General features: G+C 34.5%; 1 protein-coding gene across 2 annotated transcripts in view; it reads left to right on the forward strand.

The window, feature by feature from the left end:
• LOC126977120 (protein still life, isoforms C/SIF type 2) overlaps nt 1-26,864 on the forward strand; it is a 222,852-nt gene that overhangs the window by 186,265 nt on the left and 9,723 nt on the right. For both annotated transcript variants that reach the window (XM_050825824.1, XM_050825825.1), the window contains 12 exons: nt 15,823-15,929; nt 19,162-19,326; nt 20,696-20,890; nt 20,975-21,083; nt 21,164-21,343; nt 21,463-21,600; nt 21,683-21,840; nt 23,195-23,382; nt 24,629-24,773; nt 25,087-25,173; nt 25,871-25,979; nt 26,452-26,593. In XM_050825824.1, the coding sequence (XP_050681781.1) occupies nt 15,823-15,929; nt 19,162-19,326; nt 20,696-20,890; nt 20,975-21,083; nt 21,164-21,343; nt 21,463-21,600; nt 21,683-21,840; nt 23,195-23,382; nt 24,629-24,773; nt 25,087-25,173; nt 25,871-25,979; nt 26,452-26,593 (1,723 nt within the window). The remainder of the gene's footprint in view (nt 1-15,822; nt 15,930-19,161; nt 19,327-20,695; nt 20,891-20,974; nt 21,084-21,163; nt 21,344-21,462; nt 21,601-21,682; nt 21,841-23,194; nt 23,383-24,628; nt 24,774-25,086; nt 25,174-25,870; nt 25,980-26,451; nt 26,594-26,864) is intronic.

Below are 26,864 nucleotides of genomic sequence, written 5' to 3' on the forward strand. Positions count from 1 at the left end.
TAATGTTTCGATAAACTGTCTTTGGTAGCTACATTTAAGTTTTTCGACGTAAGAAATAATTTTAAGATACTTTTTCCTAGAAAGGTAAAACATCCTCTCAGATACACCTCATCAGAATAGGGACCGTATTAAGAAAATCATTTTCTTTTTGAATAACAAACCCATTGTGCATAATTTATGAGGCATAGACTTTAGAAAATTATCATTTTACATTATGTCTATTTCCGAAATAATGTATCGTAATATTTCGATAATGACTTGGAAGGATATAATACTATGCTTATACTGAAAGGGCTCAGGTGTATATAAATGATACATTGAACTTCCAACAACATAACCAAGACAAAGCAGCCGCTAGCTCTCTGTGTATGTGAATATCGAAGCCTGAAGCATCCAATGTCAATTAATAAAATCAATATCTCCTTCTATAGCTAGGCGCATGATAATTATACGGTTACATATTGTAGCACATATTGAATATAATGTTCTTCAAACAAATGTTTATCAGATTTGAAATCATTTTTTTATAGAATAGAACGATTCAAAATCGCATCGATGGAGCAATAGATTGAACCATTGACTTTGACCACGGAGCCCCGGTTTGATTCTCGCCCGCCACTTACCGATGTGTGTTTTTGGATTTTTAGTTCATATGTACGTTAAGATGGTTGTGAAACTTGAAGTGGCAATGGGCAGGGCACATAGCTCACCGGACTGATGACCGTTGGGACAGATAATACCTTGAATGGCGACCACGTACCGGAAGACGTAGTGTTTGCACAATAGATACAAGACGGACCGACGATCTGGTCGCCGGAATAGGTTGGATGAGGGCAGGACCGATCGTCATGACGATCTTTGGGGGAGGCTATTGTCCAGCAATGGACGAGTTCCGGCTGAAATGAAGATGATGATGATGTATGGTTTTTCGACGCTTTATAAGGTCGGAAACGCTCTTGTGATTCCTATCGTGCTAGGAGAATATGTACACATACCACCAGGTACCTGGTATATATACTCGTTTGACTTGCTCTTCCAAACAACCTCTATATTTATAAAATATATATAAACTCATACATACTTTGTCGGCCTTTTAAGTCATAGGCGCTTTTATTGTAAGAACACATTACAATACAAATTTAATAAAATATTAAGAGAGACGAGATATATATCCGATTGCTCCACACATAATTTAATTAAACAGTGTATTTAAAACAAACTTAACTTTAAATCACTACGAGTAAGAGTGCCAACAATACCATGTTTGGTAGCCAGACTGATCTGTAAACCTCATGTTCCATGTAACTCTATGGGAAATGTTTGAAGCTCTTGATCCCGATCACCTAGAAACACAAACTCACCGATTTAAAGCTTTTCTCACCAAGACCTATCCAACGATCTATTATGGGGGTCTGTGATACTAAGAAACAAAATTTCCAACGCCATTTTTGTACTTTATATATATGTATGTATAGATAATTTAGTAGTTTCTAGAAACAAATATTGATATTTATATGACAGTCACATTCTCTCAATAAAAATATTTCTTCCTATAACGTAGTATGGTATAAGTTCTCCAAGCCGCATGTAACTTTAACGACCCGATTTAAGTAAATGTTTTCAAGATCAAAACTTTTATGAGAGAGGAAGCTTGTCATGCTTAATTATTTCTGAGCCGCAACGAGCTGTGTTCAGATTAATTAATAACTTTTTAATTATTTTTGCAATATCCACGAACCATTCAAACGACCGCGATGACAAATTCACAGTTTCAATTTAAATTTTTATATTAAAAGAAACATTCTAATTTCCTACAAATGCATTTTAACGAGCATCGAATTTATGTAATTTTCTCTCATTGGAAGCAAATTGAAAAGAAATGAATCCTTCCACACAGATCTACGGACCCTTGGTATTACGGATGTTCAAGGCGGTTACGTCACCATGTTCCGTCACGTGAGCCACTTACCAGATTGAATTATATGAAAAAGCCTCTTTTGTTGTTGCCTGTTTTTACTGACAATCTGATTGTGTAAGGTACATCTTGGTTTCCTTTCCCAACCAATTATTTCACGTTACATGTAGGTTTATGAAGTCTTATGAAATTACTCCCTTTTTTATACTCCACATCGCTGTGTTAAGGCACAATGTCTTAATCTCTCTCTCAATTTAACTCCAGGTATACTTTACATAGGAGCTTTGCACTATTACTCAACGTTCACAAAAAAAAGTAACCTATCATTTATATACGTTTTTTATAAAAAAATTGGTGGATCATCATAATAATAATAATATTGACACGTTGTTTTACATAAATTATTTTGTCCCAAGTTAAGCACACATATCCTGTGTTATGGGTTACAAGACAATGATATATTTAATACAATATACTTACTTAAACATACATAAATTCATATAAACATACATAAATACATTTAAACATCCATGACTAGGAAACAAACTCATATGAATTAGTTGCCAACTATTCTTGGTTATTCTTTTCAAGTAGATATAAAAATTGCATCGTGAGTAAAATGATTGTTAACCTTATTCATTTTTTTTAAAGGGTTAATTGCTTTTTTTATTTAAAACAAAATATTATTATAGGCTTATGGTGTGGATTTATAAAGTTTTCGTGAAGGGATAAACATGATAGTATATAAAAATATATTTTTTTAATTCAATCTATTTTTTCATTAAATATGTGTCTACCATAGAATATAAATGGTGGAATGAAAAAACGTGTATTTTTAGTTATATTTTTATTTTGACTGGGACACGCCGAAATTTTCTGTCTGTGAGCAGCCATACGTTATGTTTTATTTCTAAATAGAGTTTGATGCTTTCTTTTGTTTTATTGACAATTGACATAAAATAATCAGAAATTTATAATTAAAGTAATAAGGCTATTTATACATTGGTGAAACATTGGCTGTATTCAAATTAATACATTTGGAATTACCAACCCTCTACTTACGTTGGTTGTTGAATTTTCTATTTTCTTCTTGTACCTCGCATCTTTTCACTGTACTCGCTTTGTTCCGTAGCGTATATTAATTTCAGATCTCATTGAGCTGTCGAGTTAGCCCATCTTTTGTTCCTGAAATATTTCCCTCAGGAGCTATATACATGTATCCATATTGTGTTGACTATTAGGGAAATGGGAGGGAAATAGAGAACTTAATAGAACCTTCATGCGCTTATCTCAAATAGGTACTATCTATTATAAATAGAATGTTAACAAAAATTATGTTAATTTAAAATTTGAAAACAAAATTTCCGACTGAACTAATCGTTCGAGTGACGTATCGTCATAAAGCCTTTATGCTTTGTTCAACTCTCAGGTTGTGGCTTCATCTACATGATCTATTTTACAGTTGATAACCTGCTCAACCCCAGTATTTGCATATTAGGAAATTGACTTAAGATGTCGCTCTTACAAATTTAAACAATTTGTAATGTTTTTAAATTGATCACCCTCACTCTTAAGCCTCATACAAAAGGGGATTTTTTAAGCGGCAAATCGCCCGTGCGAAATCGAAGCACGTCGTCAAAATTGGCGAGCAGCTTTCCAGTTACCCGACCGGAACACGCAAGTTCTGGTCGTTGTCGAAAGCTGCTCTTGGTAACTTCAACCAGCCGTCCATGCCGCCGTTGCACATGAGGAATGACACCCTGGCCCATACGGCAAAAGAGAAAGCCGATCTCCTGTGCACTCTTTTTGCCTCCAACTTGACTCTTGACGACAACGGAAAAACACCGCCGACCATCCCGCGGTGTCAGAGCTCCATGCCTGAAGTACAGTTCCGACAGAAAACTGTTAGCCGAGCTCTGTTTTCGTTGGACGTCAGGAAGTCGAGCGGGCTGGATGGCATTTCTCCAATCGTGCTTAGAATGTGTGCCCCTGAGTTGACGCCGGTGCTAACGCGTTTATTCCGGCACTCTTATTCAAAAGGCGTAGTCCCTGATTCATGGAAGTCAGCCCTTGTCCATCCAATCCCAAAAAAAGGAGACAGTTCGGATCCGGCAAACTACAGGCCTATTGCTATTACCTCCCTACTCTCCAAAATCATGGAGAGCATAATTAACCGCCAACTCTTGGTATACCTTGAGGGTCACCAGTTGATCAACGACCGGCAGTACGGCTTTCGCCATGGTCGGTCGACTGGCGATCTTCTGGTATACCTAACACATAGATGGGCGGCGGCTATTGAAAGCAAGAGGGAAGGCCTGGCAGTTGGTCTGGATATAGCGAAGGCCTTTGATCGTGTATGGCACAAGGCGCTTCTCGCAAAACTTCCATCATTTGGGCTTCCCGAGAGCTTATGCAAGTGGACCTCCAGCTTCCTCACTGGGCGCAGCATACAGGTCGTTATCGACGGTTATTGCTCGAATCCCAAGCCCGTGAACGCTGGAGTGCCCCAAGGCTGTGTGCTATCTCCCACGCTGTTTCTTCTGCATATCAATGATATGTTGGACACCGCCAACATGCATTGCTATGCAGACGACAGCACTGGTGATGCCGTATACACGGGCCATGCAGGTCTCTCTCGGGAAATCGTCGACCAGTGCCGGGAGAAACTTGTGTCTTCTATCGAGTCCTCTCTCGAGAAGGTCGCGGAATGGGGTAAGTTGAACCTTGTCCAATTTAACCCCCAGAAGACTCAAGTTTGCGCGTTTACCACTAAAAAAACCCCATTTGCCGTATCACCGCTCTTCGAGAACACTTCCCTTAAAGCCTCGCCTAGTATCGGAATACTGGGTCTCGAAATCTCGAGCAATTGCCAATTCCGTGGCCATCTGGAGGGCAAAGCCAAACTGGCTTCAAAGAAACTGGGCGTCATAAATAGAGCACGGCAATACTTCAAGCCGGCCCACATTCTAGCGCTCTACAAAGCGCAGGTCCGGCCTCACATGGAGTATTGCTGTCATCTCTGGTCTGGCGCACCCCAGTATCAGCTCGATCCATTTGACCGCGTGCAACGCAGAGCAGCTCGAATTGTCGGGGACCCAGTACTCTGTGAACGGCTGGATCACTTGGCGTTGCGTAGAGACGTCGCTTCATTGTGTGTCTTCTACCGCATTTATCACGGGGAGTGTTCCGAAGAGCTGTTCAACCTGATTCCTGCCGCCGAATTTCACCTTCGCACGACACGCCACAAGTTACGATATCATCCCCACCATCTGGATGTGTGGCGGTCCTCCACAATGCGGTTTTCAATGAGCTTTCTTCCTCGTACCACGAAGCTGTGGAATGAGCTTCCTTGTGCGGTGTTTCCGGGACGATACGACATGGGTACCTTCAAGAAAAGCGCGTACACCTTCCTTAAAGGCCGGCAACGCTCTTGTGATTCCTCTGGTGTTGCAGGAGAGTGTGGGCGGCGGTGATCACTTAACACCAGGTGACCCGTACGCTCGTTTGTCCTCCTATTCCATAAAAAAAAAAGGGATTGTTTTGTAGCTGTTGGAGTTAGGGTTTTCCTAGTCTCATTTCCAAATATGCTTGGGGGGTGTGAAGAAGTAATGTATAAGCATTATTGTATATCGTCTGAAGGGCACTTGCTAGTGAAATTACTAGGAAAATGAGACTTAACATCATATGTCTCAAGTTGACGAGCGCAATTGTAGTGCAGCTCAAATTTTTTGTGTTTTATAAGAATCCTAAGGGTTACTGCAGAGCCATAACGGGTAGGGCGTATCATTTACCATCAGCTGAAGGTCCTGCTCGTCTGGTCCCTTATTGTCATATAAATAAATCACCAATAAACAATGTAATGTGAGCAGTACAGAAACCAATTTTGTTTCGTTTAGAGATACGATATTAATTTAGCGCGTTATTACAACGTGTATTTTGGTTCACGTTTTCAATTAAACCGTTCAACACAATGTATAACACAAGCTACATAATTTGTATTGCAATGAGGTAAACATACGATCCGTATTCTCAACTAACCCGCAAACACTTAATCCATCAACCTACGACGCGACATGCAGTTAGAATTCAATTAAGTCATTCCGAACGTGTTTGTGTTCGAAATATTGGGAAACACTTATGCCAGATGATAGTTATAATGGTCCCATACTTCTCGAGTGCGTTTATCACGGAGCTCGGTTTTTGTGATGTCTTTATACGAACACAATTTATACGAAGTGTTCTGATATAAAAAGTGCTACCGGACTACAAAATCTAATTCACGTTGTTATTCTGTTCCGTTATTTAGAAATATATTTGAACATGACACGTTTATTTAATGTTTAACAGTTTTTGAGAGTTATCTCTGTACGGTATTTTATATTCTAATAATCTATACGGCTATGTTATTGAAAACTTTTGTAGTTATTATAAATTTGCGGTTTTATCAGGTGTTCTTTCTATTTTTTCCCATTTAAAGTGGTGCTAACTATGAGTCATATGAGGAAACTCATGTTTGCTCAGAGGGCAGTGGATTAAATCAGAAATGAGAATGCTTAGAAGAACCAAAGTCACTGACATATCCCAGTGATCGCGAAACTAAAGTGGCAGTGCGCAGCGCACATAGCTCGACCGAGAGATGGCCATTGGGGCAGTAAAGTCCTCGAATGGCGACCACGTACCGGAAGTCGTAGTGTTGGTAGGCCCCCCACAAGATGCACTGACGATATTATCAAGATTTCCGGCAAGAAGTCCTCGAATGAAACAATTACAGCTGTCACAGTCTATCTAGACACAAAAACTATCTCAGGGTAAAACGTACATAATGGTAAACGTACGTTATTACTTTGGTGCATTACTACGTTGTACAAAATGAAGACGCTTTCATCTGTAAAAACAATATTGGAAAACATTCGTATGAATTTACAAAGCATAACCTACTCGTATATTGTCAACGAATGGGGCTCGACTTACAAATACTTCCTCGACTATATTCTGTTGAGTTATCGACCCGGGCTTCAGACTAATCCGAATGCATAACAATGATGTCGTTATAATATCGACTCTTAACAAGCAGCTCTTCAATCTACTTGGCATCGGTTTCGATTGACGCGGAGGTTCAATATTGCGGTGGACTGCCATTGTAATTCTATTCCAACGTTTTCGAACGTAACAAATGCGATTTTACTTGCAATTAAATATTCTTGGCACGGCTGTTACGATTCTTCCAAATGGGAATCAAGCCTGGAATTCAAATTTGTTTATCCGATATGCAATTTGATAGTAATAATTTCGCAATCAGGTTTTAATAAAGGTCCCGTTTAATTAAATCGCGTACGGCCCTAATTTACATTTGAGCCGACGTTTGACGCAACTAATAACTGTGGAAATACTAATTGTGCTTTCAATTGTATATGTGTGGCTTTTATTAATAATGGAAGTTGAGTTTGAATCCCTTCTTTCCCGTTAATGTTTTGATCTTCGTCTGTTAGTATTTGTGTTTATGACGAAAGTTTTTTTACAGCCCGAATCCGACTATAATATTTTAACTTTACTGGGGTAGTCGGATGAATCAAATTAGCAGTGATTTGAAAATCAGATGACCATGAAATAAACTACAGTTCTCAATGAGAGTTGGCGCTGGTTTTAAAAGGAGTTTATCTAAGACTTTTTGAATATTTCTTTATGTGGCACTCAGGAAACAAACTCTACATCTGGATAAGATAGTAACTTAATGTTTAACGAGCTGATGCCATCATGATACAGCTGACGCTAAATATCATATTTCTAAAAACGTTATTCACGACAATGTCTTTAGTCTCAAATTGGGTTATACCATTTATACAAAAAACATATTATAATTGATTTTATTACTCTATTCAATTCTGTTCTTCCAACTGTGACTTTTGTGGAACAAACACCACAATTAAGCCAATTTCACGTAGGTTAAAAAAGGCTACCAAGCTTTGATTATGTGTTTTCTAATTTTAACGGTACTAATCGTTGCTAAGATAAGAAAAAAAAAGTTTTCTTATAGGTAATACCTGAAACAATTATAGATATAAACATATAATTTACTTAAATTTTCACATATAAGAATTTAATTCAAGGAGCTTTCTTCCTCGTACTACTAAGATGTGGAATGAGCTTCCTTGTGCGATGTTTCCGGGACGATACGTAATGGATACCTTCAAAAAAAGCGCGTACACCTTCCTTAGAGGCCGGCAACGCTCTTGTGATTCCTCTGGTGTTGCAAAAATTGTCGGCGGCGGTGATCACTTAACACCAGATGACCCGTACGCTCGTTTGTCCTCCTATTCCATAAAAAAAAAATATAATATTTACAACTTAATGTTATTTGTTTTAACATATTTAATATGGAGGGTAGAGGCAAGGAGTATCATCTCTTAAGGGAGAAAATTTGAAAAAAAATTCCTAATAAGATTCCAAAAATAACAATAATCGTAACTAGAATTAGATTAATTAATTAGGTTGTATAAAAATACGCATTTATTTTTTTACTTTTTAGTCCACATTATTTCATTGTTTTGGAATAGTGTCTTTGAAGTCGGTTGTTTTTTTGTTAAAAATTATTTTTAAGCCTAGAAAACAAATATAACCCCTCTACCTTACTTTGGATACAATAAAAAAATGCCTTTAATATGAGCTGATCAGTGGATATCATTAAATATTTTCATATGAAATAAAATAATGATATCTTTTGAGCAGCCAGTGTGTGTAATAATCTAATGCTGATTACGTTCAAAGCTATTCTCCACAACAGCCTAGTCATTATTTAGACGAACCCATCCGAAATTACTTTTGCCCTGGACCGTCCGCAATCGTTTATTTTATGGAAACATTGCCTGAAGCCGACCAATTATAATAACGTACTGGTCTGTTATGTCAATTTTTCAACATTATTATGCGCACCGTCCCTATGATTATTTCTTAATATAACTCGAACTCGAGTAATTGAAAAGTGGCACTTCAGGGCTTTAATTGTATTTCAATAGTACCCTAGATAATATATTATTACTAGCTGACCCGACAGACGTTGTTCTGTAGATAATAAAAAATATACTGTTTTATAGGAATTTGCCAAAAATATCAAGATTAATTTCGTAAAAAATGCGCCCTGTTGTTGAAATTATTTCACAGCGAAACTGTCAAACCGTGCGTCACTAAATTCTCTCATAGAAAATTTGTCCATACAAAACAAATATTGAAAATAAAAATAACTAATGTCCCAGATCGAAATAAAAACTATCCTATCTCTCAAGTTGGTCCAAACTGCACTCCATGGAGTAATCCCCATAATTAAAATCCGTTCATTAGTTTATGAGTCCATCGCGGACAAACAACGTGTCACGTAATTTATATATATTAAGATTATGTTCACAAATTGGAATTAGAGTAAAAATAACAATCAAAATGTATAATGAGGTTCGTAGTGTTTCCAGGACGATATGACACGGGTTGTTAAAGGCCGGCACCGCTCTTGTGATTCAGGTTACTTTGTGTTAAGACTTGACTTGTCTGTCATTAAATATTTTTTATTGAATCGCAGTTGCGGCAAGTTTCCTATATTTGTAGTGTTTGTTGATTTGATTCTTTTCATGCAATCTTTTAATTTAATATCAAAATTTATGGACGATGTGGGATACGCTCCGACGCTAACCACTGTACCAACGGTGCAGATTACGATCCATAAATCTTGGTATGTTATCAACACTGTGACACCATCGACAGGATCTACTCTTAATTGATATGTCGCTCCTTCAAATGTAAATATTTTGTTATTTATTGTAATTATAATTAAAAGTCCTTAAATATTGTTAAGTATATCGATTAAATTTGTATATTTTATCGCATAAATGAGGGAAATTACTTAAAACTAACAGATTGTGTGGAAAGTGAGGCTTTAGCATCAGTCTCTTCAGCTACAGTGTATCACTCGAAAGGGCGTGTATTACAATATTTCATTCAAAATGCATCGACTTTTCCAACTTGTAACAAAGGCTTATCGATCGTTCGTCGTTAACAAGGTCTAATTTTATCGTAGTAATAGCATTGTTCGCCTGTTCCACATGCCAGTTTTCTTGCTTTTATTCGTATTCAAGTGGCAAACACAATATTCTTTAAAGAATATATTGATAGGTAAAGGCTTTCAGCGTAGGGCTTAATTATTCCAAAACAACATAATATCAAAATATAAATTTTTTTCTTCATTGAAAATTGGTAAGTTGTTTTTATTTTAATTGTTAACAATTATATTGTTATTTTACATTAACCGACACTCAAGATGTTTAGCTTTAGTAAGAAGAAGTGGTAAGGTGGTGTAAGTGGTGAGTCCCACTATGATATATTTATACTAAATGCCATAAACTCAAATAATTCAACCTACTTGATTAAGTATGTGTAAAGATAAGTCTTGATGCTAACAAAAAAACGTCAGTGGCTCAATAGGTAGACCGGTTCACTCCAATCACGGCTCCCTGGGTTCGATCTTTATTCGACACTAAATATCGTCGCTGACGCTGTAGTGGACCCTTTTGAAGAAAGAAAGAAAGAAAAAATGTTTATTTCTGACGTTATAGTACAGTACATCAAAATACAAAATAATTTTGGTTTTACAAGACCAAGAGGATACCTTTAGGTATTCTAGATTGTCTTCCTCTTAAATAAAAAAATAGTTAAACTGATTACGTAACTCAGTAGGAGTTGTGAAATAAAATAGCTTCGACTTGTATAAACATACCTCTATAGATAATTAACGGTACTGTTGAAAGCGCCCCTAAGTCAATGACTGTGGGTACTACGGGGACGCACGTACATCACAACCAGAGTACTACGAGCATACGAAAATATTTGTCAGTTAATGGCTAATGATAAACCCCTCCCCAATCCCCCGTTACATTAATAATAATCAGTTTCTATTTAAACTTCAAGAAATATAAAATTAAAAAATACATGTTTGTGTAAGACCACAAAACAGAAGTGTAAACTTCATCAAAGTGAAGTAATACGAAATACAACGATGTTTACCAAGTGACCATGTCTCCCTTATTGATTTAAGCCGATCTTACCCGAATAAAATCAAATAAATATCACTTAAATCATTCAGGTCAACTAAATGAGACTCGTGAATAGCAAAAGTCATACAATCAGTCATACATGAGAAAAAGTAGCTCAATGCTACTCTTTTAAATGAACATTTATATAGCTTCATAGTTTTACAAATATTTTTATTACAATGTATGTAATGTGATGCCACAAGAATAGTCAAACATCAGATGTTCAATGCCTTACACACACACACACTGTGAATAAATAGAGGTATTATACGAGATTGTTTCTAACTAATGTAAAGATGAATGTAACTTAAAATGACATTGATTTTAACAACATGGAATAGAGTTCCCGATGGTCTTATTTAACTTTTAGAAACTTTCGATTCTGACTTGATAATATACGTTTTGGCTTTTGTTGTTAATAGTTCAGTAGTCTCTGTTGTCACTGTAATAGTTCTGTCAGAAAAATAAATAATCCTCGATACTTTCATACATTTTTCACTATTATAATAAAAATAAACAGTATCACAACACATTTATATCGATCAATAAATAATACAGAAAAAATAAATCATAGTGTATTCATTTATAATAATATCAAGATATTATTAAGTGGTGCCTGTTTTGCTGACCGTAACAAAGCGACGCTGTGACTTCATCGTCGTCAGGTCCAGAGACAATGTAACCGTAGTAATTCAGGTGTGATGTCATATTCTAAATTCAAAATAACGTATAAAAAGCAAAATATTGTATAAAATAAGGTGTCTCTGGAAGATCTCTCCGCCACAACGTACAATAAAGGCCGCGACCCTTCCGTAGGCTATTTGCTTGCGCTCCGTGTTGACTTACCTCGACCAAAAACTCATTGTGTCACTTCTTATCATAGAGTTAAAACATCACAGAAATACAGCTGTTGAATTTTATTGAGAACGCGGTCAAGGTTCTAATATTTTTATGAAAGGAAAGTCTTCGTAATAACTCGATAACTGGGCTGGTATTAAACGTTCCATTTCGTACAAGATTACTTGTATGCATTGTGGGAGAGAAAGGTATAAAGATTCATCTAATACATGTGTGTGTTTAAAATAAATCAAATCAAAATTTCTTTATTCATTTAGCTTAAAAAGAGACACTTATGAATTTAAAAACTTATAATTTATACGATTAATGAGGAGAAATGGCAAGAAACTTATTGCCACTTCTATCGATTTTACAAATTATTTTTACAACCAATGTAAAGCGATGCATCAAAAATACGAAAATTTTATCTCTTTTTGCATACAAAAACATACCACAATAAAGGGGTATCAGTAAGCTACGCGGTCACGCTCAATATTGACTTGCCGCGACAAAAAACTCACGGTGATTAAACAGCTGCTCATGTAAAATTATACCCGAAATGCGGTCGAGTTGTTACTTCTATTGTTGCCAGAGTGTTACAACGCGGATATTAGTTGCAACTGAATTTAATTACTGTGCCCATTGTTTTCTACCAAATTACAGTTTAAGCTTTGTGATACCCCTCAACTTAGATTGCTGCTTTCATTTTCTTACAGCTCTCATATATTATTTTTTTATTCTCAATATGCTTATTATTGTATAGAATTACTAGAATTACTTTCAAAGTAAAATTGTTTCTTAATAAAAGCTTACTTTCATTCTTAGAAGTCCTCAGATAAACAGAATATTATGGCAGGTATTTTTACTGCTAGATGCTCTTTAGTAACAAGTCATTTTCCTTATATATATTTAGACAATTTGCCTTGGAATTGTGTGTATTTTTATAACAAAGGTTTTTTATAAGAGGCGCCTTTTTTCTGACAGTCAGATATAGCTCGTGTTTATAATTCATCTAGTAATTCTAGAAAATATTTTTAGTTTGAACTATAAGCTTCGGGTAAGTTTAACATAACTGTTTTATAAAAAAAACCCGCGACTATGTATAATATGTATTTTGTTTATTTGACAATCTTGATGAATTATGTTCAAATGCTTCATAGATTTTTTGCTAAATATCCTCGATCGATTTCTTTGATGAAAGTAAAGTTTAATTTGCAGCTTATTATATAACATGACCAGTGGAAGTTATTACATGATATACATAGCCCGAAAAAAGGTCTGAAGAAAGCGATACTTAAATTAGATTATAATTCAATAATTGGGTTTTTGCTGAGGTGTCGAGTCATTCATAATATTATGCATTTAATAAAAACTGATACACAGTTATTACGAACAGACAAATCAATTTAATTTATATGTATACATTAATTACAAACTGGATCGGAAATTTTAATATGAAATCCAAGCCTCATCTCACTCATTGGATTCCAATTACACTTAAAATACAAACGCCGCGGCCGTTACAATGTAATTGAGTAGCTTTACTGACTACGTAGCCTCTACAATATTATCTCGTAGCACCGTAGCATATGCCGCTACAACATAAAACAATTGATTAGGTCGGTAACGGATGATTTTTGCTGTAATGGAAAAATAATTTAACATATGAGAAATTTAAGACATTAAAACCAATTGTGTGACCCAAAATTTTGTTTATAATAATAAGTTCTACATATTTTATTATAACTAAATTAAGAAAAAAACCCGCTGAGTTTCGTGCGCCCGTTTTTCTCAGGTGAGGCATACTATTTCGAATGGGTGGTAGTTTTTTGACATTCAAGTGATTCTTAATCCTATTTTGAATAAAAATATTTTTTGTTGAATTCCTTAGAAATTTTTATATCCTTACAATATTAACCTATGGCACGCTTATTAAAATAATATCGAAGATACAAAGTAATGATTCAGTTAGAAATACCGTAGTGGCGTTCAATAAAAAAGTAATATATATTATTATACGAACTCATCAGTCTATTGGAGATCATAACGATAATTGATATAATTTGCTGACTGAACGATTTCTTTCAACGAGGAAAAGTATAACCCATATGAATAATTCAATGAGATGTTTCCATTAGTCGTATATTTTTTGTAATATTTAATACACGATTTAATTTAAATTATAACTTTTTCTTGCTAGTAGAATCTGCTTATTTATTCCATAATTGCCAAATGTAATCTCATATTTATTGCTAATATTATTGCTACATAATAAAGATCATTTATTTTCTCACAATTTATTCCTTTAATATAAGTTTAATCATTGTTGCTTCTGAAACAAATGACAATGTGGTATATAATCTAATATGAATGAAAATTTAGTTAATTAGAACTACTCTGAATACTCGTAATTTATACTATACTAGCTTTTACCCGCGACTTCGTCCGCGTGTAATATTTACTTTAGGCAACATTTTTTTAGAATACCTATTAATACACATATAGGTGCAAACTGCTGCGGTTAACTACAAATTGCTTATATTAAAATATTTTTATAAACTACTTTATTTTGTTTTTCTAAATCATAAAGATTTTAGTATCCCATGGGAAAAACATTTTTTCTTGAAAATACTCCTTATAGCGTTCCATTTGTGTACCGAATGTAATAAAATGCAGCAAGGCGTAAAAGCGTGAATTTGTTTGAACTCCCATATCAACTCTCATCCCCTATTTGAACCCCAAACTGGTGGAAATTTCAAAAACTCTGGAACAAACATTTATTTATTTCTAGACAAGTGACTAAATACAAAGTTTCATGGTGTCATCTTCGATAATGACCAACTTCCATGCAAACTTCCGTTCCCTATGTCAACCCCTTTAAGCCTTTTTTTCGCGATACAAATCTATTCAGTGGTTAAGGCGTGACGGGTAACAAACAAACATTCACATTGTATTACACATAATATTAAAGTATACTGGGGATAGCCTATGTGTTATTCCGGTGTGTAAGCTATATTATTGTAAAGTTTCATCAAAATCCAGTCAGTAGTTTTTACGTGAATGTGGAACCAACAAACATCCTTCCATTCTTGCAAACATTTGTATTTATAAAATTATTAGGATGTATATCTGTAACTCCTACAGGTTTTTGCAGAGCACGCATGAATAGCTTGCAGATTGCAGTTTTTTTCCTCCTACTTGACACTTATCGTTATATTTTGGATAATTCACACTATATCTTAATAAATTACGGCCTATGTGTTATTCTGAGGTGTAAGCTATATTATTGTACAGTTTCATTAAAGTCCATTGAGTAGTTTTTGCGTGAAGAAGTAACAAACATACACACACACTCACAAACTTTCTTATTTATAATATTATAAAAAAATATAATATTGAATCAAATCGATAATAATAGGCTTTTGTTTTTGATTAGCTAATTTAAGAAGAAAAGCCTAGCAAGCAAGAAGCAATATTTAATCAAAATATTTTATTAAATAATCAAAATAATTATAATGTATGCAAACCGAACTACAAGATTTAATATTTATTATCAAGCCGTGGTTGATGAAAACAATTCATATTGTGATCAAAAGTTATTCTTTTAAAACAACAGAATTTTAACTTTAAAAAAATTAAACACTCCTTTAAATTTTCTTTTGATTGATATAATTTGCTGACTGAAAGATCTTATTAATGTTTAGTTATTAAGTCATGTGAAAAAAATATTAAGGACCCGTTGATTGATTTATAATTATTTACTAGAGTTTGGAGAACCAACAGTTATACAACCATAACAACTCTAAAGCCTAGGCAACGTAAAACCTAAACATAAATTACTGGTTCTCACTTATAAAATATATAATTATATAAAGGTATGTTAACAGTTAAAGTTATGATAAAAATAATATAATATTGCTAAAGTTTGTTGATGTAACTCAGCCATAAATTATTATTTTAATTTCTAAAGTGTAATTTCTATAATTGTATCCACAGGCAAGGAGTTGTATAGCCCGGAGGCCGAAGGTCACGCAGAAAACTCAAGCGGCCCCCCGAAAGTCAGTTCTCGAACAAACTCATTCGAGATCGAGAACCTTCTCAAGGTACTCGTCGGAGCACTTATTAAGTCTCCAGCTCACGCTTGACGCTCCCTCGCAATGCACTTCACCGCTTCACTTCGTTTACGATCGTCTTGTGAACGATCCAACCCGTATCCCACTTGAGATACGAATGTATTGACTCTCTTTCCTGAGATTTACAATTAATTAATCTCGTATCGGGCCGCCACGCTGTGTCTTCAGCCGATCACTGTCGCTTTTCCGTCGCCTGTATTTTGTGCGCAGCTTTTGTAGAACATAAACTGTTTGATAAGTGTGTTGATTCTATATACGTAGGCTCAAAAAGAACATGAATTTTTTAAATAACTAATTAGCTCTTATGGAAGTTGGAAGTCTTAATTGGAAAAAGTATTAATATTTTACACCTGCTATAATATAATTCATAATGAAATTCAATCATTATACTGCATAATCTCTTAAATTACATTACAAAAACTGACCTTAACCTTTTTAATTATTGCAACTATAGTTAAAATCATTGTTTTGTTTTGAATAATACTTACACCTGAAAATTACACTGTTTTTCCAAAGTGACGTTTCTAGATTGAGTGGTCAGGTATAAGTTAAAACAAATTTGTTAATGAATATAGTTTTGAAAATAAATTTAATTAAATCATTTGAAATTCAAGTTCTTCTTGATTTGATTTTAGATGTAAATTCATATGTAGGCATCGTTACAAGAAAGCTAATAGGTGTGCAGTAAGTACTCGTACCATAACAGTTGCTCAATTTAGTTCATAGTAATGTCTTTGCTTGTTGCTAACGACCAGTTTCTATAAGGATATATTATTCCGACAATAAATAAACATGGTGTATGAAATAATAATTTGATGTTAAATTATTGCTCCGAAGAGCTGTTTCACCTGATTCCAACTTCACACGTCACGCTACAAGTTAGGATATCATCCCCACCATCTGAATGTGCGGTCCTCCACCATGTGGTTTTCAAGGAGTTTTCTTCCACGTACTACAAAGCTATGGAATGAGCTTTCTTGTGCAGTGTTTCCGGTACCATACGACATGGAAACCTCAAAAAAAAGCGCGTACAATTTCTTTAAAGGTCGGCAACGCTCCTGTGATTCCTCTGGTGTTGCAAGAGAATGTGGGCGGCGGTGATTACTTAACAAACGGTGACACGTACCCTTGTTTGTCCTCATTTTCCATAAAATAAATGATGTAAATAACATTTTGCAATGACAGACAGAAACTAATCAAAAACATAAATGAAGTACACAATAATATAATTGAAGACAATGTGAAGTACTGAAACTATATCATACAAAATATTATCTAAAACTGAAAATATAAATGTTTGTTCTTTCCCTAGTACAACATTATAAGATATATTATTGTTTAAAACGGTACGTAAACTCACGGATATATTTTTTTCAAGCTAAAAGTAAAAATCCTTTCTTTTAGTAGAGGATTGTTACTCTCAGCGGTAAAACTTCAAAAATAAATCATTGGTAAAGTTAAAAAATGACGAACGGATAACTCGCCAATAGCTTTTTTACTCTTTTTTCGTCAGTAGGTCTTTTTATGCCTGCTCGAACGATTCCGTCAATTTTACTACACATAAAACATCTGATATTCCGCAAACTTTAAGTCTATATTGCGATTTACGATGAAATGATTGCTTCGTTCGTTTATTAGCCCATCGAGTTATATATACTACGAGTATATATATGCATAAAGTGTACCCTTTCGTCAGTTAGCAAGGTTTCAACTGCTGAGGTACTAATCAGGAAAGTATTAATTTAAAGAAAGGTTTTTGCTACAGCTCGAAGTATACATCTGTAACTATTAAATTAAGGGACCTTTTTGGCCGTAACTTTTACACATAGTGAAAATGAACACGAAGCAAAATATGTTACTACTACTGTGGTTGAACCAAAGTGCTTAGATTATTTATACGTCTAAGTAGAGCCTCTTGCTGCTAGACAACCGATGAAAAAAAGCCAGGTTTATGACTGTTGTGTGCGTAACAAGCTACGTCTTACACTTGCGATTTGTATGTCACTTAGTGTTAGTGTGCATGCATTGCTCAAAATATAGGTTAACTGTCAATCTCAATTATTTTCGACGTTTTCACAGCTGGTACAGTCTATCCAGACGTATAAATGATCTAAGCCAGAATGATGGTATGGTTGGGGTTACAAGGTTAAATTCGCAACTCATGTCATTCTTATCATGTAGAAGTTGTATTCTGTATTTGTTAGAGACACTCCCTCGATTCATGGTTGTCAGAAGACGGTTATAAATAGCTAAACTTATACCGCTTAGCAAATCATCCTACCCTAGTAGTTGTCAAGCCATAGTAGGGCGTGTCACGAACATTTAAATGAACTACATATTAAAACCGCGTAGGAGACGTTATGTCAACTGACAGTCAACGTTGATTGAATATATTTTAATGTTACGAGTTATATACAATTTATCCCTTTTGTCATACTGCCGGAGGATCGCAACCACATAAAATATTTCAAGTTTTTGTCAGGGTGACGGGGCCACTGTAACCTGATCAAGAACGTATCACAGTATGCCTTAAGCTCGTCATATTATGCGTTACCACTTAATCATATAACCTCTACCTACAAGTTTCTGTTTGATTACAAGTTTAGATCGTTAAACATAGAGTTATGAAATATATAATAAAATTTTGATTTTAACTATACAGCATAAACAAGTAAAAATACATAGTAAAAAAAATATTTAGTGTGCGTTGTATGCACAGGGGTCACTGACCGCGGTGACGTCACTACACTGCACTCATTATGGTGAGAGCAGGCCTCCGTACGGTTAGCGACGACACGCGGTCATTTTCCGCCATATTGTTATACATATTTAAATAATGCGAAACCAGAAATTATCCAAACCGTTAAGTAAAGTAGTTTGCTACATTATATTGAAAAAAAAGCTAAATTTTTTTTTATATAGATATGCGTTGGTAAAATTTATTTTTGATCAACACTATTGAGATCTTGTAATTGTCGAGCAACAGAAACCGTTAATATGAATAAGGTCAAGGAAATTTGTTGTTAGTTAAATAATTTCATTGAGTGATACAATTCCATTACTTTGATCGACATAAATGGTAGTTAAAAGTTCAGTTCAACAAGAGATAACCAATAGAAACTGGTCGGAACTGCGTAAGCTTGTCACTAGTGCGTCACCTAGCGTAGTCCATTGTGTATAATAGTGTGGGGGTGTACGTCAGAGTGCCGAGCAGGTGACCGGCTGGTGTCGCTCGCCCGCCGACACTCGTCGCGCCAGCCCCACGGGCAGTAGCGCCGCCGTCACGCCCTCGCGACACCTGTCCGACGCCGACAAGCTGAGGAAGGTGCTGATGGAGCTCGTCGACACCGAGCGCGCCTACGTCAAGGTAACTGATCACATAGTACATACAGAGTAGCGCTGTAATGGCCACATTCATTGAACACACTTTAAATTAATCCAAATTTATTTTTGATTGGCGTTTAATTTCTTCAGCGGTGCTGAAGTATTTAAGCGGTTGGATTTTTACAACTGTTTAATGTTTGTTGTACGTAACTGGCTCTATTTTTTTCAGTTCTTAATACGGTAAATGAAAATTATATAGATGATTCATTTATTCGTAATTCAAAAATGATTGTTTCAATTTACTTATAATAAAACAATCAAAAAGTTAGAAGTTATCATTTGTAAAGTAACAATGTTTAATTACTTTTTACATGTAATGTTCAGCATTAAAACATACAATAAAAGTTATTTAGCGAGATATCCCTAGAGAATTTATCGGGTAAAATTTTGTCTTGCGATTTCTACTTTCAATTACAATGTAAATTACTTACTTATAGAATAAGTGCATAAAGAAATAAAATATTGTTCAAATCTTTTAAATAAATATTTTTTTTTTGTAAATTATCTGGCAAACCGTTTGTTATATTAGGTATAAGTTACATAATATATTATATTGGAATTACCAATAATATAGTAATATGCATTGTATACTGACATCATTCTTATATACATTAATAATCTTAAAATGTATATACAATTCACAACGTATTAGTGAATCTGTAGCTCACAATCTCACTGAGTCGAGTGCATCATCACTACAACAACTGAACTGGAAATATAATTCGAGGAAAATGTGTAATTTCGATAGCTCACTGATCCGCAGATCGATATTACGGAGCCATGAATGTTATTTGATAAAATATACGATCAGATAATGAAACAAACAATAACGCTCGTATCACAGCCCATTGCAAAATTAAAGGAAATGTAACAACTTCAATTACTGCATGATCCAATTTGTATTCATCGACCGTTTAAATCCTATGGGAGTCTGATATTTTTTTATCGACGAACGTGTTAAGATATTTATGTGTATTACAGAGATCGTAAAAATAACGACTATATTTACTACCATTGTATTAAAATAAAGCTTAATGGCGAGTATCGTAAGATATATAAGACCATAAAATTGTTGATAGGCCCATAAATTAGTTTGAAGCTCCATGCACTGATTTATCTTGGTTTTTCCTATTTCCTTGTACTGTTCTCATGAAACATGTAGTATTTTTCATTGTGTAATAATTTTACTGTTTGGGGAAATCTGGAAATGCTCAAAGTTGTAATGAGTTTATGACAGCCGCGAAATTTGCACCTGTGTGGCTGTCTAGCTGTCACGTCGCTTAGATTTAAATGTTTGCTTCCTATTGTTGCGGATTTAAATTAACATTTATCAAACTTTACCGATGTTGCAGCACCTCAATAATTTGCTGGAAAACTATTTGGAGCCGCTGAAAAGAGAAACTTTCTTATCGAACGCTGAGATTAACGCGTTGTTTGGCAACATTCAGGAGATAGTAACTTTCCAAAGACAATTCTTGCAAAACTTGGAGGAAGCGCTCGAAGCCGAGCCCAACTTCAATCATTTTGAATTTTTAAATCAATTCAAGGTAAGTTCTTATAGATCCGGCACTGCGAAACATCTTACATTTTTATTTAAAAAACAAAATTAAACCGCATAAAATTACTTTCAGAATGTTCTCTTCGCAGTTGGAAGCGCGTTTCTTTATTATGTAAATCATTTCAAATTATATAGCTCGTTTTGCGCTAGTCACAGCAAGGCACAGAAAGTTCTACATCCAAGTGAGACAGCTTTATATTGAATATATTATTCAAATGCGAATACTTTTGTATGTAACTAAATACATTTAATTTACTCGTAGATGAAGGCAATCATGCGTTACAAGAATTCCTTGCGGCTCGTAACCCGAAGCAACAACACTCGTCAACTTTGGAATCGTATTTAATTAAACCAATTCAACGAATACTGAAGTACCCGCTGCTGTTACAACAACTCCGAAATTTGACTGACGTCAATTCCGAGGAACATTTACATTTAGTCGGTGAGAACGAGTCGCCATTAAGTCTATTACAATTTCGAGTTCATAAATTCCCTAATCTGTAACTCATCCAATTATAACTTTTCTATTGTATTATTCAACGCCCTTGAAACTTTTTACAGAAGCATTAAAGGGGATGGAAAAAGTTGCCGAACATATAAATGAAATGCAACGAATACATGAAGAATATGGTGCGATATTCGATCATTTGTTTAGGCAACACCAGAAGTCTTGCAAACAGCCAATCGATTTAAGTCCTGGTTAGCTCATCGCAACTTTTATACAATTTATATGAATTTTCTATCTGTAAGGCGTATGTTTTTAACCTGTTTTTATTTTCAGGTGATTTATTATATTACGGTGGTGTGGAATGGTTGAATATATCAGACTTTTTAGGTAAAATAAAGAAAGGACTGGAGCTTCACGCTATGTGTTTTGTGTTTAAATCTGCCGTTGTCTTCCTGTGTAAAGAAAGACTGAGACAAAAGAAGAAGTTGATGGTGAGTAATAAAGTTTTCTTGGTCGGCTGAATTATAACTTTGCCACCTTCACAAATTGTCGCGATTGTCTTCAATTACTTTTTTAACATAATTAGCCTAATTTAACGAAATTGGAGTACAACGTCGAGGAATATTCCATACTATTCTAACTTATGGAAACGGCTTTTCATAGCTTTTTAGAGACCCGTATCTTAAGAGTTTCTGAGAGGCAACCTTTAACCAATGTAAAACCAACCAACCTATTACTATGAAACCAATGTCTGTCAGTCCATCTGTCAGTGGGCTGGCTGTCCATTAAGACAAATCACGTCATATAAAAACAAAACCGAAATATGGATATTACACCATAATAATTTTCGACTGCTACATCTATACATTGCCGCATTTACTGCACCTGTTTAAAATATTCTTGGTCAATAAGCAGCAGTGTAAAACATTTAATCAGTTCAGATCTGATTCAGACAGTGACAGTTGACACACGACTAAGGAGAAAAGTGTGCTTACATTGTCTTTAAGCAAACTTTTGCCGTTTCGCTGTTAGACTGCGATGATATGTCATATATAAGGACATATAACGACAGAAAAAAGAAAAGTGTAAAAAAAACGGACACAAAAGAGCGCAAAAAATGAATTCTGGGAGAGTTTCTTGCGCCTCTTCTTCTCTCTCAGAGCGCCATTTGTTTCCGAAGCGGTAGTAGTATCTAGTAGTTATTAGAAATGACATCAAAAAGGATTCTAAAGGAATCAATTTTGAGAAAATAAATGCCTTTTATGCCTTTATGCCTTTTTATAGAACGTCATTGACAGCAATAGATATACTGCAAAAAATTTGAGGGAGTTACTATGACAAATATTATGACTTATAATATGCAAGCGTATAGATGACCTGACAGCTCGATCATGTGGAACCAATATTGATTTGTCAATGTGTGCGTTAGCTAGTAGTTTAATATTCAAAATACTAAGGCGCCAATAGTTATTGACTTTTTCCGGCTTGACAATCAAAATCGGTTACTGTAAAGTAACAATAGATTCACTTTTCTTTTCCATCTTGTTGTATCTCCGTTAGAGATGTCCTTGTCTCTCACCCGCTTTGTTCACGAAAACCAAAATAGCCCCAATAATTTTTCAAAACGATAAAAGAAATGTTTTAAAGAATTTAATTTTTTTTTGTAAAAGGAAGACAAACGAGCGGGTCACCTGGTGTTAGATGATCACCGCCGCCCACATTCTCTTGCAACACCAGAGGAATCACAGGAGCGTTGTCGGCCTTTAAGGAAGGTGTACGCGCTTTTATTTATTCAACGTTGAATCTTTTATTCAACGAATACTTTATAGGTTGATTAATTTACAGGGTGTATCTTCTAAGAACAATTCAAACGAAGTAGAAATAATAAGGTATCAAGTGTTGATACCAGTAACTGAAGTCCAGGTGCGGGCTTCGTCAGCGAAAGACATGGACAGCCACTTCCTGTGGGAGCTTATTCATCTCCGAAGCCAACTGCAAAGACGCTCGGAGAAAGTCTACGTTTTATCTAACAGGTATTTTCAACGTAATAATACTGAAATTGAATTGATTCTTAAGTACAGCACGAATTTGGGATTTTTTGACCCATTTCGACGTCCCGGGATCGAATCCCGGTAAAACATTTATGTGATGAATGTGGATGTTTGCTGCAAAGTCATAGATGTTTATTTGTGTTTATGTATATGCTAGTAAGTATATCGTATTAAATATAACGTCTTACATCCATATGACAGGCTATACCTAGTTTGGGGCAAGTTTTAGTCAATATTTAAAAAAAAAGTTAAAAAAAAATAATTTTTCTGGACACATCCAACAAAACTATCCAACAAATATAGATAGTATGCTATCTCACTAATGGGAAAGTTGCGTGTTAACGTTACCTTACACAAAAGCTTTACACTTCAACACTTTATACATACACAGACACAAATCCAATCAATCAAACATCAAATTAGTAACAGCTATAAACTTTTTATGGAATATATTGAATGAAAAACAATAAATATGAAAACAACATGTATAAATCTTATATATTATTCATTTAAGGTTGCTCCTTTATTATTTTTTACGTATTTTTGTATATTCCAAGATTTTATAATCAATGAAGTAACTGCCATAAAATTAACCGGAGTTAAAACTGATTTATTGATATTCTTATGTTTATAAGTAATTAAAAGTACGCAATGATGAAGGTATCTTAATATATAGCCTCTTACGACTCGCACACTGCGCAGACTGCGTATGAATGTATTAATAAAGTATGTATTCATTACATAACATTAAAGTATGATTATAAAGGAAGCTTTTTTAAAGGCAAATATTGGCTTTTGTAAGGATATATGTATATATGTATTAAAAATATTTTAACAGAACAAGGACATCTATCATCTTGCAGTTTGAATTTGCTAATTAATAAATAAAATTTAATAATAAGTCCAGTTTGTTTTCCTTTTCCTTTGAAAATGTACACGTTTATAACAGGATGGGTAGGATACAGCTGTGACAGCTAAACATATAACTGAGCTTTAATCTTTTAGACACCTGTGTTAAAGTATAATATTTTATCTGTGCATAATTTTATATTCGCACCTTCCAATTAATTTTTTCAGTATTCTTCTATTCTTCTCACTAAAAAATGTAATGTAATAAATAACGTGTGCAAATTATAAAGCTTATCCTAAACGAAATCATTCATATATTTCGGTTACAAATTTAATTAAAGTTAACTATGTTACTAAATTATCTGTAATCATGTTCCAGTACCGCAGACTTCCGCAATGCTTTCCTGAAGACAATTCGCCAGATAATTCGCGAGTCTGTGCGCAACATGTCTCTACCGAGCACTCGGCCAGCTCCCACCCCGCCGCGGCCACCTCACCATACTCTGGACAGACATAAACCACAGGTATATTGTGTAGCTAGTACATAATTAATCAAACGTAAACAGAAAGAAGTTTATCTAAAATCTTTTAAGATACGACTTTGTACATTGAATTTCATCCATTTGAAGAAATTAGGTCAGAACGTACGGCAACTACAAGATATTAGAGCGAGATTGGTCTAACGATCTAAATCTAATTTTCTCCAACATTCCCGTCACTGTTTTATAAAGTAAACTATTAGGAGACTTTGCGCTAAAGTTCTTACTTGTTTAAAATTTTGATGAAGTTTCGCGAGTATCCTGTGACTTTATTTTATTCATTTATTTTGTTTTAAAGGTGCAAGTGATGCAAGGTTCTCAGACTCTGGGAAAAACAAAGAAACCCAAAACATCCGGACAACGATTATCTGCAGGAAATATTGAGGTAATGAAGTTAATTAACCGGACTTCCTATTGATTATTAATATACAGAGTATCAGATTCATTCCTGTAATTGCAACTCGATTATACAAAAATCTACAACTGCAAATTTGTTTTTAATAAAAAGGCATAAAAGGCATTTATTTTCTCAAAAATTGATTCCTTTACAATTCTTTTTGATATTATTTCTAATATACTAGATACTACTACTCTATAACTCGTTGTAAGCCATATTGATAGATTTTTGTGTTTGAAGTACAAAGGATTTGAACATTTGAACAAGACTGCTATTAATTATTAATAAGATAATTTATTTATCTTTAACACCAAATATCCAATCAATCTTAATTGGATAGTTTACGTTAAAGATCGCAAAATCTTTAAACATCCGTAGTAACATTTTAATTATAATTTTAAGTTGTAATTTATTGGATTCTTTCCTGTACAATGTAGACTTGCTAAACTCGACCACATTTCAATGTGATTCAATTTTATAGTATGGGGCAACAATACATGAAAAATTTAATCAAAGCAAATGTTAAATGGTCAGTAACTGCTGACGAATAATTCCGCATGTAATGTCACTCCCGATGCATTCAATAGTTTTGGAGATGCTTATTCTATCTTTCCCTTCGAAGCAATCATCAAGATTATTGGACAAGTTTTTATTGGCCAATATTTTAATGTTTATTTAATGTTAGGTTGGCGATTTATCCCGTGAAAACTCTCAAGATGCCGAAGAGCCACCTCATATCATAACAATGGATGAAGCATTTAGAATCAGGAGTAAAGCCTCTACTGAAACTTCTGGTACGTTTTAACTAATTAATCGAATAAATCTTTGTTTGAAAAATAATTTACCTTCTTCTGAAGATTATTTTAAATAGGAGCTGATATGATTATTTTACCATAGGTTTATATAATAGGCGGAAACAATTACCATTTAATTCAATTAAAGGCAGTGAAGGCATATTTAAAGGGTTTAGCAACAGCACCCTGAGGTTCTGAAAGGATTCTAAGGATCTGTTTATAACATTTCTCTGATAAAAAATTATCTACAAAATTTGAAATGAAAATAACTATACTTTTTAGCAATTTTCCATTTCACTTTCAAATTGCGTGAAATTTTTGCATTTTTTTAACTCTCTGTACATTTTGGTAATTCAATCATATAAGCTGATTTATATTATTATATATTATAGATATCAGAATATGTTCGAATAATTAATTAAATCGAAGATTTCAAAATATATATTTATTACGTTTTACAAAACAATTATAGGAGCAGACGTGAGTACCAAACGTGCGCCCACTACTGACACTGATAAATCGAAGGCTGGATCAAAATCTGAAGGAGAGGAAGAACCGCCACAGCCTCCTGCCAAGCGAGGGTTAGGACGCACTCCCAACCACCTCACACTCAGGTACCAACATATGTATGGGTTGTAAGTATTGCCAACGAGGGTTTTTATTCTAAGCCAAATACATTTGAATATTAATATATTTCTTACCACACGTGATTTCGCCTGAGTAGTTTCTTTAAATACAACTCGTTCGAGTCAAAATTTTTTCACAATTTTGTAGGTTTTAATTAAGAAAAACTGCAGTAAATTATAGTAGTTTAATCGCGTTTAAATTCGGAAATATTTACATTTTCTGAAGATGCTACTAACCAATCCATTCAATTATATAAAA

The sequence above is a fragment of the Leptidea sinapis genome, chromosome 43 (genome assembly GCF_905404315.1).
Source record: "Leptidea sinapis chromosome 43, ilLepSina1.1, whole genome shotgun sequence".
Classification (NCBI taxonomy): Eukaryota; Metazoa; Arthropoda; class Insecta; order Lepidoptera; family Pieridae; genus Leptidea; species Leptidea sinapis.